General features: G+C 37.7%; 1 protein-coding gene across 2 annotated transcripts in view; it reads left to right on the top strand.

The window, feature by feature from the left end:
* The window catches only part of LOC135225617 (RWD domain-containing protein 2A-like), a 65,328-nt gene extending 50,911 nt beyond the window's left edge, over nt 1-14,417 (top strand). For both annotated transcript variants that reach the window (XM_064264935.1, XM_064264934.1), the window contains exons 5-7: nt 6,951-7,140; nt 9,727-9,852; nt 11,192-14,417. In XM_064264935.1, coding sequence (XP_064121005.1) covers nt 6,951-7,140; nt 9,727-9,852; nt 11,192-11,437 — 562 coding nt within the window. In that variant the 3' untranslated portion in view covers nt 11,438-14,417. The remainder of the gene's footprint in view (nt 1-6,950; nt 7,141-9,726; nt 9,853-11,191) is intronic.
* The last annotated feature ends 5,558 nt before the right edge of the window (nt 14,418-19,975 follow it).

The raw sequence follows: 19,975 nt of genomic DNA on the forward strand, positions 1-19,975 counted from the left end.
CGCCCGAGGTCAGTTACGAATTACGCTGTTGACTTAGTTCGGTTGTTACACAGCAACCATTACTTCGTTTTAAATAAGCTTGTCACAGTACCCATACCATTGACACCACCATGGAGTGTCGGTGTCCTATCCACTACCGAGAACTTCGCTGCATGGGGATAGGAGGATGCGAGAGACTTCGTTGCTAACGGACAGACCAGTATGGGTACTGGGAACATCACCGAAGTAGAGAGAGGGATAAGGTCATGCGACTATTTCCTTCTTTTCCTTTTCCTGAGGAACGCATGACTTCTCCTGCGAAGTCAGGCACCCAGGGGATGGGGATCCGTGACGCTCGATTTCGTACCGAACTTCGTAGCGAAGACTCAGAACCCTTCGGTCCCTGACGATTGGTTCGAGTCGTTCACAATCCCCTCCCTAATGGACTTCACCGCCTTCGATGCGAAGGAGAGCTGCCTTGTCCACAAGAACTTCTCCTTGGCGCAGGTACTGAAGGCAGGGGTCTGGTCCAACCAGGACCACATGCCCTTCCTTCTAACCTCGGGATATTGCCCACAGGTCCTTGGATCTTTTTCCTTGGGACCCGTGGTGGCTGCTCAACACGTTGTGTAGCGAACCCAGACCCTCGCAGGCTGAACAGCATCGAGTCCTGGTGTGACCGTAAGAATGGATGGTGAATGAGAGTGTGACTGGCTCCTCTTCCCATCTTTTTCTTCCCCTCTACCTGTGGTTAGAGGGACACGGTCGTCACCCTGCTGGATAAGGACAAGATGCAGGTGAGCTACTCAACAGAGCCCCATCCTATCCCTTTCACTAGGGATAGGAGCGTGTATCCACCACTTCCTCCAAACAAGGGGGAGGGGGAAGGTGTGGATGCCAGCTTGAGACAACCCATACTTTATGTTGCCTCTTGCAAACAGGAACAAGTTCTTGCTTGCTGGTACGAAGAGATACGCTTGCCTCTCTCTTAGTACTCGGCCCCAGAGGTCTGACCATTGATCCTGCGGTGCACACCCCCGATCAATCGGACAGAGGCTTGGATCCCTCCCTCGCTCTTACAACCAGGGAGGCATTCCAGGGATGGACGAACACCAGTCTGTCATCAAAAAGACTAGATTCCTCCCACCAAGAATCAGTCTTACCTATTGTTAAAGGACCGAGGGTTTGTATTACGTATCGGAACAATGACAATTTGTCGAAAATTGCATTTTTCCTAACTATACAAACCTGAGGTCCTTTAACATAAAGTCCCTCCTCATGCCACCCCTCACTCTGCGTATTTTGCATGGGCCAAAGCAAAGTGATTTGTTTACCTCCCAGTCGCGCGGCGCGCGACGATCGGACAAGCAGTTAACTACCGTTCTCCCCTTGTTCGAAGCTTACGACCGTTCCAGCTGCCGCTTAGCTACTTCCTATTGTTAAAGGACCTCAGGTTTGTATAGTTAGGAAAAATGCAATTTTCGACAAATTGTCATTTCTCTCTCTCTACTGTGGGCAGAGGGTCACGGTCGTCACCATGCTGGAAAAGGAATCCGATGCAGGTAAGCTACTCGACCGAGCCCCAAATCTATCCCTTTAGCTAGGGATAGAAGCAAATATCCTCCACTCCCTCCAACAAGGGGAAGGAGTGGATGCCTACTTGAGACAAACCCATAACTTTATGTTGGCTCCTGTACAGGAACAAGTTCTTGCAATGCTGGTACGAAGAGATACGCTTGCCTCTCTCTTAGTACTTGGCTCAGAGGTCTGACCATTGATCCTGCGGTGCACACCCCGATCAATCGGACAGAGGTTTGGATCCCTCCCTTGCTCTTACGACCAGGGAGGCATTCCAAGGTTGGACGAACACCAGTCTGTTCACCAAAAAGACTCAGATTCCACCCACCAAGAAGTGAGCTTCCTATTGTTAAAGGACCGAGGGTTGTATTACGTATCGGAACAAATGACAATTTGTCGAAAATTGCATTTTTTCCTAACTATACAAACCTGAGGTCCTTTACATATAGTCCCACCTCATACCACCCCTCACTCTGCAACTTTTTGCATGGGCCTAAAGCAAAAGTGATTCTTCACGCCGCGCACGATCGGACAAGCAGTTAACTACCGTTCTCCCCTTGTTCGAAGCTTACGACCGTCCCAGCTGCCGCTAGTTACCTTCCTATTGTTAAAGGACCTCAGGTTTGTATAGTTAGAAAAAAAAATGCAATTTTCGACAAATTGTCATTTCAAGGACCCTTTTTGTTTCGGCCTTACCACTGCTCCACAGGTCTTTTCTCGGGTGATGGCTCCTGTTTCGGTTATTCTGCATCAGTTAAATGTAAGGATGCTTCGGTATCTGGACGATTGGCTAGTCCAGGCCGAATCTCTAGAGAAATGTTTCCGGTCGAGGGAGATAGTTTGTGTCTCTGTCGAATTGGGCATTCGTGTCAACTTCGACAAGTCCAATCTAATCCCTTGCCAGATCAGTGACTTATCTGGGGATTGTTTTGAATTCCCAGATTTTGAGGCTTCTCCCGCTGCAGAAATGGATAGACAAGCCTTCTAAGTCTGGTTTGAAGAATTTTTGTCCTCCGTAATGGAGCCAGTTTCTCTTTGACTCTCCTGGGGCCATTTGTCATCCCTCATCCAACCTGTACCCAGAGGTCGTCTCAGAATGAGGCCCCTTCAGTCGACACTTCGCAGTCGTGGGGATTTCGCCTCTTCTCCATAATGTCGGAAGGATCTCCGTTGGTGGATGCAAGTTCACTGCCTCAAGTCAGGGACGTCTCTTCTTTCAGTTCCGCCGGACCTGTTTTGGTCAGACACCTCAGATCAAGGTTGGGGCTCGCACCTGGGCTCCGAAGTCACTTTGGGCCTTTGGTCAGAGGAAGAGAGGATCATGTCAATAAATTGGAGGGAACTAAGGGCAGTGTAACTAGGCCTTCTTTCATTTCAGGATCAACTGTTGGAGTCGGTTGTCGTGATCTTTGTCGACAACACCACAGCAGTCTTGTACTTAAGAAACCAAGGTGGCACTCAGTTGGACCTGCTCACTCAAGAAGCCCGATCAATCCTGTGTTGGGCAGAAGACAGGGGGATTATGTTGGTCCCTTAGTTTATCCTGGGCCATCACAACATCTTAACAGACGCCTTGTCAAAACCGAATGAAGTTCAAGGGTCGGAATGGACTCTTTGCCAGGAAGTCTTCGACAGCCTCAGGAAGAAGTGGCCTATCACAGTCGATCTGTTTGCCACCCCACTGAATTTTCAGTGCCAGATCTACTTCGCCCCTTACCAGACTCCTCAGAGTGCCGGGACAGACGCTCTTCTGCAGGACTGGGAGGGCCTTCAAGCCTATGCATTTCCTCCGTTCGGTCTGGTGAGGTCAGTCCTCAACAAAGTGAGGGCAACCAAGCGTCTGAGTCTCACCTTGATCACCCCCTTCTGGCCACAGAAGGAGTGGTTTCCCGACCTACTGGAAGCACTGGTGGAGCCCCCGATTCGTCTGACAGAGAGACCAGATCTTCTCAAACAACCCCATTTTCATTGGTTCCCTCAGAGGTTCCACATGCTTCATCTTCATGCCTGGAGACTGTCAGGAGATTCTCCAAGCACAAAGGGTTCTCCTCCAGAGTGGCGCCACAGTTGGCTCTTGCCAGACGGCAATCAACCAGAGTAAATTATCAGGCTAAATGGTCAGTTTTCAGACGTTGGTGTAAGTCTCAAGGACATTCAATTTCTAGACTTTCTTTACCGAAAGTAGCTGAGTTTTTAGTTCATTTACATCATGACAGGGCCCTGTCACCTTCATGCATTAAGGGTTATAGGTCGATGCTTTCCTATGTTTTTAAGGCAAGGCTCCCTGAAATCTCTTCATCTTATGTCATTAGAGATTTAATTCGATCCTTTTCCCCATCTCGACCTAGTCCGCAGTGTTCTCCTCCGACATGGTACGTTAATAAAGTCCTTCAAGCCTTAAGGTTCCCTCCGTTCGAGCCTCTGAATATGGCCAATTTTAGGGACCTCTCTTCTAAGACACTCTTCCTTGTCTCACTGGCTACAGCCAAGAGGGAGGGTGAACTGCAAGCACTCTCTTTTCTGGTTGCCAGATCTGGACAAGACATGATTTTGTCATACCTTTCCGAATTTGTCGCAAAGACTGAATCGTCTGATAATCCCATTCCCAGGTCTTTCGTTCTGAAGTTGCTGGTCGACTTTGTTGGTAGTTTATACGAGGAATTAGTTCTTTGCCCTGTTAGGGTGCTCTCATGCTGTTTACGTCGCACGAAGGACATTCAGGGTCGTCCCCGTCATCTGTTTGTTTCACCCCGAAATGTCAAGAGACCTATATCAAAGAATGGTGTATCCTTTTTTCTCAGAGATCTTATTGTTAAAACTGGTGGTTCAGCTGCCTGTGAAGGCCAGACGGCGAGAGCACGCAGTATTAGAGCAGTTGCTACATCAGTAGCTTTTATGAAGAACGTCTCAGTCGCCAAGGTGCTTGAGGCGGCGACTTGGCGTTCTAATTCTGTTTTTGTCGCTTTTTACTTGAGGGATATTTCTCTAGTTCTAGGCGACCTTCGTTCTTTGGGCCCGTTGGTGATGGCAGGACAGGTCATCAGACAGGAGAATTAGGTAGTCTTCCTGTTTTACGTTTGGTTGTTACCTGTATATTATTTATCTATTAATTTTTGTTGTTGTATATGTTTTTTGTTTTTGCATTATAACTTATTGCAGTTTTTGGTTTACTTATAATGGGAATTAGGCAGTTTGGTATTTAGGTGTTGTTGATGACAAGGACTGGCTGCTTGACAACTCATGCTGCTTCCATTGTCAGTCTGACATGGGACCAGCCACTGGGTTGTCGGCACTGGCGACTACGCTTCTCCCAAAGTCGATGGCGACCGAGGACTAGCCACTGGTTCGCTTGTCCTGATGACTCACACTTCTTCCATTGTCCTTCTGGACAAGGAATTAGTCGATGGATCATCTGCTGTCATCTGGTGACTCGTTCACCATCTACTTTTTGTCTCACCTGTTTTCTGGGAGTCAGACACTCGTGCGAGATCAGGCGACATTTAGTAGCCCTGAGTTTCTTGTTGACGAAGTCAGTTGCGTTGATACACCCTCCGATGATCGTTTAACATGAGACCAGGTTGGACTGTCAGGCACTCGTCCTTCAGGACTAAGTCGCCTTTTTGCTCCGCGCTCCTTTCTCTTGGCACCAGAAAGCTCAAGTCAGGAGTTGCTCATGAGCCGATATCACTGCTGGCGATGGTGGGTTACGTTGATACGCCCCCAATGTTTGCTTAGCTTTGATTCGCCCAGGCAGTCGAGGCACTCATCCTTCAGGGAAAGAGTTGTCATACCCGCTCCTCTCTCTTGGCGCCAGACATTCGTGAAAGAGCAGGTGTCGTTGTAGTGCTTGATAAAGTCATCAGGTGCAGCCTTGCTGTCCTCGATTTGTCTGACTGGTCACCTGGTCGGTCACCTGACTTTAGTGCAGACGGACTGACTATGCAATTACTCCTTGTCCTTAACTACCGCAGTTCGGCGGCATTATGGTAGGAGACTTTGAGTTCTTAGTATCTTAGACCTTGGGTTGAGTTTTTAACTGCCTATGATATATATTTCTTTGATTGTTTTATGTCCTATTCTGCTCAAAAGGGAAATTGTACTCAGATTCCCTCCTCCTTTTCAATGTGGTTAATTGGGCTAGATAAATTATATTAAGGTAATGTTTATTAATATGGAATTTTTATTATAAAATTAATATTAGTAATGCTACCTGTATAATTGATCTAGTCCCACCCATCCTGCCCCACGATCTGCTTATCACAACTGATTTTCAAGGGAAGGTTTTGTAACTGTCAACGGCAGTGTTGCCACTTTGTAGATGAAATTGATATTAAATGCATTACATTGTACAAATTATAAGCTGAAAAAGTTGGTATATTCAGTATTTAAAACATAGTTTCACCAATGTAGTATAATGATAATGCAGGAAGAAAATGTTTGGGCAAAGGATTGGGTGTGAAATTCTGAATTTCTCACGAGAAGCAATATGGGGATTGTATGTATGCAGATGGATTGTTTCCTACAGTGGAAAGGGTAACCATTAAGAGCTTGCTAATTGGTAAGGGCAAGTTATTTTGTATCGATTCTTCTTGACCACTACAGACCATAGCATCGACTTTGGCTTGTTAGGCTTGAATATCACAATTTAAGTAGAGCTGCTGGTTGTCATGTGATTAGCTTTTATCTTTAATTACTCACTTTAACCTATTCCTGGATTTTCATAACTTTGTTATCAGTTATAGCCAGCATATGTGAATACTGTACGTAATACCATTAGGTCTGTAGAGAGAAAGGATTAGAATAGTAGTTTCTTGCATAAACACAGATCACTTACAAACATAATTTGAGGGGAAATTGCCAGAAGCTATATGTGACTTCTTAGGGTATTTTTTATAGCTACAGGTACATGTTACAAACTTTATAAATCTCCAGTTGGATAAAGTAATCTGCAGAGGTAGTCGCATTGCCGTCTTCCTTAAACGTGATTCAACAAAGTTGTTCAGCTTAGAGGTTTATTTTTTATTGCTATAAACAGAATTTAGTTAAGGCATATTTTCAGTGATTACAAACATCATCATTAACCAGAATGAACCTCCTCTTAGTGTCTCTTTATTAACTCCTTAAACAATTACTTCAGGTTACTGAAATGGCAGATGACTCGGTGTCTCTTGTATGACTGCATTGCAAGGATTTGCTTGATAGAGCCAATCAAGATTTCTTTTACTTTGGTAGAAATTTAGCACCATTTTAATGTTAATTCTGAATTTCTGGTTACCACACATTAAGAGAATGACCTGTTTGAACTGATAGAGGATAATTTTTTTTTTTTTTTTGTGTGTGTGCTTTGGTAAAAATATGACATGGCTAAACTTGAATAACTGACATCCTTTCAGATTCCTAACAGGTTTTCAGTATGGTGATCTGTCAGTTGGGCCAGCAGTTACTTGGCTTCAAGACAATGGTGAAAAATTTTTCAGTAACAGTGAGGCTACTGTGGAGACAGAAGTTGTACAAAAACAAGCAGGCACCAAGGACAGTAAATTTGTACGTCTATGGGTATACTCTCATCACATCTATAGTAAGGCAAGTGGCATAAAGCTATTGGGAAATTTATTGTACTTACAGTACTAATGATATGACATGGAATATGAAGGCTTTTATGAGCGCATTACAATAACTACTTAAAACTATTGAAAAGCTTTTAGTATACAAACTTATAATGTACAGTACATGTACCATTAGGTTTTTATTTTTTTAAATGGATGGACATTTGGTTTTTAGGTTTGTGTTTGTGTTATGTAGGACTATATCTCAGAGAATAGTTTAGATCATGATGGAACATTGCAAATGACGCATTTATGGAAGGCAATTGGCTGAGGGTTGAGATTTTGTCTTGAAAATTATCTCACTTTATGTGAAAGATATGGATTTTTGGCATATTAAATGCTTCACAGCTTATTTTACTGCTGTATAACATATATTAATATCTTTTTCATTGTGATAAGTTGTTATGGTATTGCCTGAACACAAACACATTATGTACAGTACTTTTAATATAGCCTGTTCATGTGTGCAAATTACATAAACTGTAGTCCTAGGAGGCAGAAAAAAAAACAAAGATAGCCTACTTTTGGTAGGTTGGCACATATGCATGTCGTTAAAATGTTTATTTTTGTGTTAGTTGATTAGGCAGCAGACTTTTGGTTGCTCAGGGTATCTTTTTGCATTCAATTTGTAACACTTAGCATTGATGAGCCCTCCTAATCAGTGAAAATTTTGTCTTGGCAGGAAGCAATATAATAGATATTCCTGAGTTGCTGAGGTTTCTGCCTTTTCATGTTCAGAAGGATTCATTGTTGTTTTTTGAATTGTTAATTTCTATTTAGTGAAGGAGCCCTCCTCTTCCAATGGTGCTCCTTTAATGATGTCAGAGGTCTGTTTTGCTCTTCCAACCTCAGAGCTCACTGCTCTTGCTGCTTTTAGTGCCACTTCAACTCTTACATTCCTGCCTAGATGTTGGGATGAGGTCTGGATAAACTAATCCTTAATAATAATAATCTAGGGTCATATCTAATTAAAATAGCCGCTAGCATTTCATTTAACTCCTTGGGATCAGGATTTAATATAGCATCTTAAATATAAAGTGCCTGACAAGCCTCAATAATGTGATCCCAATTGGCTTTAGATCTTAACCAGACCATTGTTTCAATACGTAGTGGAATTAGGAATATAGTGATTGACAGATATGTCTATTGCAGTGGCACAATGATCAGAAGTCTCTGTGTATTCACAGACCTTGGACTTCACAACAGCTGGAACATCTGTAAATATGAGGTCTAATCTTTTAGCAGAGCTAATGGTTTCCCACTGAAATCTTAATCCAGCGCAATTTATTGCACTGACCATAAAATTCAGTCATCACCCAAACCACCCCTTGATGGCTGGTTGGGGAGCGAATGTATTTCCACCAACATACACAACTCGCTGCCGATACCATATCAGTTTGAGTTATTACCACTACTGAGAATAACAAAGAAATTTTATGGGGGCAAATTGATGATAACAAGGAGACATGAACAGCGATGCTGGTGGGGTGTTGACAAAACTGGCTACAAAAATTGATATTATTGCAATAAGCACAGAAATATCATCACCCACAATTCTGTCATTCTGTCATACATCTAGTCATAAAAGCCATCACCCAAACTAGCATATGTTACTCAGACATAGCTGCACACACCCACCCATGGTTACCATATATTGCAGCAACGAAAACGACATAGTTCCACTTAACATTAACAGAAGTTAAACCATTTCTTTTAAATGCAACATCAGAGAGAATAGAGACTTTGCACCCTTATTGACGCTCACACCACAATCATCTTCACCCCCTTTAATTCATCATTCTATCTTGAAGAAATAGGAGAAGACTTTGATTGATCACAATAACAAGAATTTGCGTTCACTTTCATCTTGTTCCTAACGTCCAACACTGGTAACGTCCATGCCACCCTCGCCACTAACGTCAGTTTTTCATGACCGTGCCACTGCTTTGAATACTATCAACAGTAGTGACGAAAATGCAGTACCCAAAATTACAGCCAAAACTATGACTAATACTGCTACTTGTGCTGTCTTCCAATACCACTTCTAGTTGAGATATGCTATTTGTCAAAGATGCCAAAAGTGCAGCTTTTTTTTGCAAAACAGAAACTACAGTCGTTTCACGTATTGTGTGATTCAGAAAAGGTGTCCTCCCAAAACTTGTTAAAGAGTAATGTTGGTATTAAAAATTATTTTTAAGAAATTACTTTTTTTCTGAAAACTTGCTGTAGAGAATATTAAAGGAGTAGAGGTCAAATTTTTGTTGGGTTTGGACTGATGTTATATTATTGTTAGCATCATGCCAATCTTTTAAATCTGTTAGCTATATGTATAATTTTAAGCACCTAAGAATATTATTTAGCATGATCATTAGTTCACAGCGATAAAAACTTTTTGATATTTTTGTTCCTTCATAATTGTGAAAACTGCCATACAAATTGATCAGATAGTTACTATTTATTTGGCTGGTATGTGTTTAGATAATATAAACCTAGACTTTGAGAGAAATGAAAGGGTTTTTCCATAGCCATACAACTTGAAATATTTTAAATATTCTTTTTGCAGGTGAAGCGAAAAGATATTCTAGATTTAGCAGAAGAACTTGATCTCACTGGTTTTTGCCTTCCTGGAAAACCAGGAATCATATGCATAGAGGGGTTAGCATATAATACTGAAGAATGGTGGCAGAGAGTGAGTATGTTTTTTTTTGTTTAATTATTGGTAAATGTATCTTTTACAGTATTCCTGCACAAATGTATTACAAATGCAGTTTACAAGAGTTTCATATGCTCATTAGGCTGAGACCTCACTGGTATTGGTTTACTCAGCTTGAGAGTGTCTTAAAGGGGGTGAGGTCGTCTCATTTTGCTCAGTGCAATAGCCTTTGCCAGTCTGCCTTGAAAGAAACATCTACGTACTGCTTACTGTTGGGGTCATCTTTTGCTTTGTTCATCAGGTTTTTTTGCTTCATTGTTCTGTTCTTGACCATGAGATGGGTGACAGGGTTTTCACTTGTTTTAGTGATATTTTTCTTTAAAGTGTTTTTCACTGATTTTCATAACAAGTGCAAGTAATTGAATGACATGCTGTATTTTCAATTTGTAAAGATAACCAGGTTATAATTGAATTCAAATTGTCTTGGGTGTAACATAGTGTTAGATGCTTGTTTGTTTAAGTGTTCTGTGTAAGATATTTAGTGAATATAACATCATCATGACATTGACCTACATTCTCTGTGTGTTATTTGCAGTGGTAAGAGTAACATTTATGACAAATGTAAAATGTGATTCCTTGCCTAATCTCTCTAGGACAAATACTTGCAGAGAGAAGGAATTGTGCCAGGGCCATTGTCAGGGAAAGGGATAAGATTTCTTTTTTTTGTGTATGATTGGTAGCGTCTTCTGTTTTGACTCTTTAATTTCTTATTCCCTACATTTGTTCTTGCTACTTGTGATGCAGATGAGCACTGAATTGTATTTTAAATAAACAAGAGATGTTTTTTATGAAAAAAATGAAAAAATATATTTTCGTAGTTATGAAATCAGAGCTTCAGAAGAACTTATTGAATGCTCAAGATATATGTATTAAGAGCATTTTACTATATGTGCATGTGACTTGGAGTGATTTGCTTATGAATTTATAATTATTGAGAGGGTTGTTATTACTTTTGTTAATTGATTATGTCTTTTTTTTAAAGATAATGAGTCAAGTTATGTATATTATTTGCATATACAATTCACTGGTATGTCAACTTGACTATATTAACACCTATGTAATCTTGATCAAATGAACTATTAAGTGATGAAGCTTAATCATAATTCCTTCTGGTGATATTGTCATAGTTCTTCAGAGGATTGTATATTATTTTGTATGATTGCTAATTCAGTTCAGAAATGCATCAGAAGCTGGTTTGCTTTTTAAAATTTTTTGGTAATTCAGTTCAGAAATGCATTAGATTTTAAAATTTATATTTTTCACATAGTATTTATTATAACTTTATAAACATTCAACCTGGTAACTTACTTTAAAGGTGCGGTCTTGGAATTGGCAGAAGATTTTGATTAAGAATCGTGAGGTTACTAAGCTTGAAGCGAATGAAGAGCTCTCCACCCATCGACGATTCACAGGATTTGAAGAGTTGGGCTCAGAATCTGATATTCGTGTCAAAAGTGGTGGTTTTCATGTTGATATGGGTGACGTATACCGATACTTGGAAAAACATGACTCCGGTTATATTTTTAAAGATTATTTTGGGGTAGATGGAAAACCTGCTTGATACTCTGTGGCACATTTAAAAATTCATTTGTGTTGTGAGTGCTTTCACTAAGGTTTTCCAATTCTGATGTATAATATTTTTTCTAGTTGAATTTAACACAAGTAAAAACCTTCCAGCAAAGTTAACAGGGTCTGTGAGGGAGTCATGGGATAAAATTTTGTATGATACATAAATTAAGTTTCTGTTTAAAAGTTAATATGCAACTTACATTAATCTTAACAAGAGGAAACTAGGATTTAGCATTTTCATATTGATGCTATTATGAATGTAAATTGAAAGAAAATTTAAAATTTACTGTTAATATTTATAATGTGCAAGAATTCTAGCAAGTTCAGTTTTCTTCAGATATTGTCAATGTGAATCATCCATTTTTAGTAAAATGTTGGGAAGTGTGTAAAGTTTGGCAGCCCAGGGTTGATGTTATATCACCTGTGCTTACTTTACCTCTTCATGAAAAGAATTGGATATCAGTGTGAATCATTAGAAAATGGAATTGCATATTAAAAGTTTGACAGTGTATTTGAACACTATTTATACAAATGTACAAACCATATTTTTTATGGAAGATGAATAGCATTGCAGAATGAACTGTAATATTAAAACCTTTGGGCAAAAAAGTACTGTGCATAATTCTCCAGATGTCAGAATTTTGCTTGTGCCCAGTGTGAGAAATTGAGGTACCATTCAGAATGAATTAAGTCTTAATCTAAAACAAGTGGGAAAAATGACCATGGGATTTGCCCAGTTCCAGTCAGGTTAATGTTACCCAGAAACTACTACTAGTTTACCAGTTAGTTTTGTTCTGGAAGTAACAGCAGGAAGAGTACTGCATTTTGTTAAAGGAAAGTGATCCACTTGTTAGCTTGCCTGTGAATGAGAGAATTGCCTTGAGAAGTACTGTATCATCTGATAGTGAACTTACAGCACTATTTGAATTCCATAGTATGTACATGGAAAAAAAAAGGAGTGGCTTAGGTCATGATTGGAACAGAACAAGAGTGACAATATTGTTACATATTTTTGGACAGTAATTAGATAATGTTCCCTATCTACAGTATTATCAATGGAGGATGATCTGGAACAAGAAAGAGGTGGTGGTCTCGATAATGGCATAAGTACTTTATCTTAATGACTCAGAAGAACATACTAGATCTTAGCAGGTTCAATAAAGAATTTCAACAATTGAAGGATAGTGAGGGGACATATCTCTCTCTTTCCTGTTATTAGTAATTTGACAATGGAATCTAAGACAGTTAAAATCAAAAGTTTTGAGAATGCTTGTAATTGATGTAGTTTGGAATTACATACGTGTTTACTTTGACTGAAGTCTGTTATTGAGCTTATTTGTGCATCAAATCATTTAGCCACTGTAGTGGACGACTTATTTAATGATAATTGTTTGTTTCTAGTATCAGAATTAAAAATTTTAGTTAAAACCTTGTGGTAACTGAAATGCAGTGAGTGGCAGTTGTGCAGATATAAACTTTTCCAGAATAATTGCTAGCCTTATTATCAATCAGGCACTCAGAAAAAGTTTTTCCAGCCAAGATTTTTTATTAGCCTGTATCATATATGTACTATTCGTATTACTTGGTGTTACATTTGACTCCAAGCTTTCCTTTTTCTTCTGCAGCAGAACCTATTAGTGTCTGATACTGTCAAAAATAGTTATTTTTCATAAGGTTTTCTGTGTCTACAGAGATGGTAGTAGCAGTGCCGCAGGCATAAGGTCTTTTGTTTTACTAAACTGTCAGTATTGTTTGATCTTTGACAGGCATTATAAGACAAAATTTCTTCTGATGGTGGTTGGTCAGTATGGTTCAGACCATCATCAGAAGCTAGCCTGTATAAATATTTTCCTTAAGCATTCTTCCAAATTGGAATGTTTACTACTGGCTTTCATGTCAGTATCTCTAGAATTATTGTTACTTAGTAACTTATATTTTATGTATTTACAGCTGAATTAGTTTCATCACTACCAAATAACCACTTGCTTTACAGTGAATAACCCTTGATTTTCCTCTGCTATAGGCCTGTTAAAGCTACAGATACCCTTTCCCAGTGCAATGGATTTCTATTTAAATGATCTGAAGCACCTCTAGCATTAGTACTAGTTTTTTTTTTTTTTAGAACACTAATAAATTAAGAACTGTCTTTGTATGGACATAAATTTTTTTTGAAAATTTCCATGTTTCATAAGTACACATTCATCTTATTGGTAGATGAAAATAGAGTAATTGCTATTGATTTATGGGGGTGAAAGCTACTTTAGTTGGATAGTGATTCAAGATTCCTCTGTGGTAAAAGCTCAGCATTTGGATTATAACCTGCCTCTCAGATCATTAAGTGTTAAGTTTTGAATGTATAATTTGGAGAGTATTCTTTGTTATATGTAATACCTCATTTTTATGGAGAAAGTGTTTGTGTGGTATGGTGTTCTTCAGTTAAAAATGATGAGTTTGTCTTTCAATTTTTATTTCTGCAGATGAATCAATGGGAGGATTGGGGAAGAGTCTGTACTATTTTGCTTTTTTATTAGCAACTGATTGTCTAGTGGAATACATATGTAGCAACTGCATTCTCTGAATGTTGTAAGCCAAAGGTTTTTTTTTTATATTTTAGAATCTTTGTTGTTTAAGATAATGGGTGCTGCTGACTCCCAATCTTAAGTGGATAGATAAACATAGGAAGTATGTTCATGTGTGGTCCGTTTATCTCAGGACATAGATAAACATAGGAAGTATGTTCATGTGTGGTCCGTTTATCTCAGGACATAGATAAACATAGGAAGTATGTTCATGTGTGGTCCGTTTATCTCAGGACAAATCTGTGTATGATTTTAAGATAGAGTTTTTGACTTAATAGATATTTATTAAAAATTATATATCTGTATATCTAATTTTTGCCAAGGATATTCAACACCTTCAATTTTTCGTGTACAGTATATTTTTGTATGGAATAAAATAGACTTCAAAATACATGAATCTTCTTTGAGTAAGTTACATCTCAACAGAACTCATAATTTGATTATTATTGAAGTGGTATGTTAGTATGAGAGATCTCATTAAAATGATAACTAGCATTCTTTAGTTTTGTGAATTCAAGAAAGATAAAACGACTGTAGCCCTTAACTATACGTAGTCTCAAACTGACTATATAATTCTCTCTTCGTTAGTAATAAGAAGTTTACAAGAACCAGTGATATGTGAGAAATGTACAAAAAATCGCATGTAAAACATGCAAGAAGAGTTTGAAACAATTAGTAATTTACAAATGTGGAGGTTGCACAGCTGCTACAGAATGGGTGCCTGTAAAGTTCATATTTAAAAGTCAAATGTAGTATCAAGTTATAATGAATACGTCCATGCAATACTGTTTGGGGGTAATTCCATCAGTAGGTACACCATGTGGTGCATTGTAGGCATTACTGAGAGTGCCTATAGTGTCCCTGTGGCTCTTAGCTGCAGCCACATTTTAGCCTTTTACTTTACCTCCGTTCTCACTCCCTTTCTTTCATCTTGCTGTCCAGCCTCTTAACTTATCTCTTAGTGCAGTAAGGGTTTTCTTTTCACTTTCGCCTTTATAAATGTGTATTCCGTCTCATCTCACTTTCATGTACAACCTTCCAACTCCCTCGTTTGACTGTCTTAGGTGATGAATAGCTGAAAGTGCTTCAGTGCTTGGCTTTATAGCCTAAATTTCATAGTATATTCAATGACTCACCAAATGGCCACTTCAGTACCCTTTCCCCAATGCACAAAAGGATGGGTTCTATGAAGTTTTGTGTCTTTGAGATGACCTTTATTGTAAGTAACCTAATAAAATACAAAATATAGTTTATGGATGCCTGTAGGTGGTACAGATAATGAAAGCAGAAAACTTTGTTAATCGGTAAGTATTTAATGTAAGTGCCATGCGTTTACAGACAGTGCCTTCATGTTTGTCACCTAACCTGTATTGAAGAGAATCTTTGTGTGCTTGCTCTTAAACTTGAAGCATTTTGTTGGAAGTATATATTTTTTTCACGTACCCAATGAAAATTGTTATAGAATACAATCATAAATGAACTTATTTTTTATGTGTTAAAAAAGGTGCTTGGATAGAGGTGTAAATTATAGTTCCCATGCTAAAGAAGATGCAGAAACAAGAGAAAGCGAGGAAGAATGTGAGTGTTGTTTGTCCTAAAGCAATATGAAGCTAAATTGATTAAATGGAAATGTTTTGCTGGCAATGGAAATGTTATGCAACACTTAGTAGATGTTCGTAACCATGACAAATTGTTGTATTGTAGAAATAATCTTTGTAATGACCATCGCACATAATTTCTGCTGTAGAAAAACATGGAGAAGGAAAACTTAAGGATAAGAGGTAACTATTAAGTATAATAATTACATAAATTGAAAGTTAATTTAGCATTAAATCCCATATCTTCCGAGTTCAAGCAGTGAAAAACTGACTGCATAATTTGGCGACCGAAAGTATTATTTTACATTGGTTTATGCTATAATAAATGATTTACGTTTTCTTTAGTCCCGAATTGCTCTGTTTTATTTTTTAATAATCTTTCGAATACGGTCATTATTGTAATAAGAATTAAATTCTCAGTTTTTTATATTATTAAGTTGTTATCAAACCAACTTGACATACTGTATTGGAAGTTATAAGGCAAAGCCAAAAGAAGCTTTCACTTTTACCTAATATAAGAACAATATTTCATGTAATGTTTCACGTAAAAGTTTAGATATTTTCTTTTTAAATGATCCCCTAGTTATAGTACGCTTGTAAACGTGTCATATATATATAGATGAGAATATATATATATTATATATATACTATATATTATATATATATATATAATATATATATATGTATATATAATAATAATATAGATATATATTATATATATATATATATATAATATATATATATATATATATAAATATATATATATATATACATATATATATATATATATATATATATATATATATATATATATATATATATATATATATATCTATATATATATATATATATACACATATATATATATATATATATATATATATATATATATATATATATATATATATATATATATATATATATATATATATATATATATATATATATATATATATGTGTGTGTGTGTGTGTGTGTGTGTGTGTGTGTATTATTCATGGGTACATTCAATATATAAAGTGATTTCATACAAAAATATTTGAACAATTTTCTCTTATTAGTAATAGGTAATCTGTTTTATGACATAAAGAAAGTTGCGATTTTTTTGCTAGTGAGTCTCGTTTCTAGTAAATATTTTGCGCAATATTTAACTGTATACTAATAAGGTGAAAGTAAGACGGTTTTAATTCTACACAAATTTGAGTACAATTTTGGATTCGTAAACGGTTTGCTACTGAATAATATATCAAGTGTAATTGTTCGCTGATTGTGCAATAATTGTGAAATAAGGATGACGAGAAAATTACAGATTTTGCAGTTAATGCAAGTGCATTCCAGATGACTGTGGTTTTATCTATATTAACCAATTGGTGAATGAAAGAACACAATCTTAATCAGTGCATGTCATAGGCATCCACACGCAGTTCATTCGAATTTCCTACTCTTTGTTCATTTTTATTTATTTATTTATTTGTTTTTACAGTATGAGACTAATAACGACGGATTTTAGGGGTTGGCACCTGATCACATCACACCCAGTGGATATGAATAATAGAACATTGTTTTTTTTTAAATAAATAATTATTAATTAGGTAAAAATTTGCCTTTTTTTGTTGAAATTGAATTCCAATAAACCAGAGACAACAACTGTGCAACAGCAACTAAATATATATATATATATATATATATATATATATATATATATATAGATATCTATATTATATATAATATATATATATATATATATATATATATATATATAATATATATTACTATATATATATATATATATATATATATATATATATAATTACATATATATAATATATATATATAATATTATATATATAATATCTATATATATATATATATATATATACTATATATATAATATATATATATGTTTATATATCATATATATATAGGATATATACTATATATATATCTTATATATATATATATATATTATATAATATATATATATCTATGTTTTATATATATCCATATATCATATATGGTTATATATCTTATATATATATATATATATATATATATATATAATATGGTTTATCTATATATATATATATATATATATATATATATATATAATATATAATAGCATATATATATAGCTAGTTTATATATTACGATATATATATATATATATATTATATATAATATATATATGAAAGAAATGGATAACTACTTACTGGAGCCAGCGTTGAAGTCTCCAGGAACAGAGATAACTACTTACTGGAGGTAGCATTGAAGTCTCCAGGGATATGGATAACTACTTACTAGAGGCAGCATTGAAGTCTCCAGGAATATAGATCACTACTTACTGGAGGCAGCATTGAAGTCTCCAGGAACACAGTTAACTACTTACTGAAGGCAGCATTGGATTCTCCAGGGTGTAGACAACTACTTACTGGATGCAGCATTGAAGTTTTGAGGGATATAGATAATTTCCTAATGGAGGCAGCATTGAAGTCTCCAGGAATATGGATAACTACTTACTGGAGGCAGCATTGGAGTCGCCAGGGATGTAAATAACTACTTACTGGAAGCAGCATAGGAGTCTCCAGGACACAGATAAGTACTTAGTGGAGGGAGCATTGAAGTCTCCAGGACACATAAATACTTAGTGGAGGCAGCATTGGAAGTCTCCAGGGATGTACATTAACTACTTACTGGAGCAGGCAATTGAAGTCTCCAGGGACAACAAGGACTACTTACTGGAAGGCCAGCCAATGGAAGGTCGGCCAAGGATTTGTATGACATAACTACTTGTAACTGGAGGGTAGGCAGTAAAGTTTCCAGGGACGGCTTAAGGGATAAACTACTAACTGGAGAGGCAAGGGCATTGAAGGTCTCCAGGTCACGGGCATATACTACTTACTGGAGTCCAAGCATGGAGTACTTCCAGGTCACAGATTATCTACTTACGGGGAGGCAGCATTTGAAAGGTCTTCCAGGTGATCCGTAGGGATTAACTAACTTAATGGCAGGCAGCAGTATGGAGTCTCCAGGGACATAGATAACTTACTTACTGGAAGCAGCATAGGTAGTCTCCAGGTCACAGATTACTACTTCTGGAGGTCAGCATTGAAGTCTCCGGGTGTAGATAGACTACTACTGAAAGGCAGCCATTTGAGTTTCCCAGGTCGCAGATAACTACTTACTGAGTGTAGCAGTAAATTCTCCAGGGACGTAGATAACTACTAACTGGGGCGCATTGAAGTCCTCCAGGTCAAAGATAATACTTACGGAGGCAGCATTGGAGTCTCCAGTTCACGATTTACTACTTACTGAAGGCCAGCATTGAAGTCTCCAGGGATGTAGATACTAATTAATGGAGGCAGCCGAGTTATCCAGGGACGTAGATTACTTACTGGAGGCAGCATTGAAGTCTCCAGGGATGTAGATAACTACTTAATGGAGGCAGCATTGGAGTCTCCAGGTCACAGATAACTGCTTACTGTGAGGCAGCATTGAAGTCTCCAGGGACGTAGATAACTACTTGCTGGAGGCAGCATTGGAGTCACAGATAACTACTTACTGGAGGCAGCATTTAAGTCTCCAGGTCACAGATAACTACTTACTGGAGACAGCATTGAAGTCTCCAGGGATCTAGATAACTACTTACTGGAGGCAGCATTGAAGTCTCCAGGGATGTAGATAACTACTTACTGGAAGCAGCATTGAAGTCTCCAGGGATGTAGATAACTACTTACTGGAGGCAGCATTGAAGTCTCCAGGGATGTAGATAACTACTTACTGGAAGCAGCATAGGAGTCTCCAGGTCACAGATTACTACTTACTGGAGACAGCATTGAAGTCTCCAGGGATGTAGATAACTACTTACTGGAGGCAGCATTGAAGTCTCCAGGGACTCTCAGGACATAGATAACTACTTCAGCTGGAAGTCAGATTGATCATTCAGCGAGAATGGGTAGATAACTACTTACTGGAGACAGCATGAAGTCAGGGTGTAGATAACTACTTACTGGAAGCAGCATTAGGAGTCTCCAGGTAACAGATTATACTTATGGAGACAGCATTGAGTCTCCAGGGATGTAGATAATATTATTGGAAGCAGCATAGGAGTCTCCAGGTCACAGATTACTACTTACTGGCAGCAGCATTGAAGTCTCCAGGGACATAGATAACTTCTTACTGGAGGCAGCATTGAAGTCTCCAGGGATGTAAATAACTACTTATTGGAAGCAGCATAGGAGTCTCCAGGTCACAGATTACTACTTAATGGAGGAAGCATTTAAATCTCCAGGTCACAGATAACTACTTACTGGAGGCAGCATTGAAGTCTCCAGGTCACAGATTACTACTTACTGGAG

Source organism: Macrobrachium nipponense, chromosome 13 (genome assembly GCF_015104395.2).
Source record: "Macrobrachium nipponense isolate FS-2020 chromosome 13, ASM1510439v2, whole genome shotgun sequence".
NCBI classification, from domain to species: Eukaryota; Metazoa; Arthropoda; class Malacostraca; order Decapoda; family Palaemonidae; genus Macrobrachium; species Macrobrachium nipponense.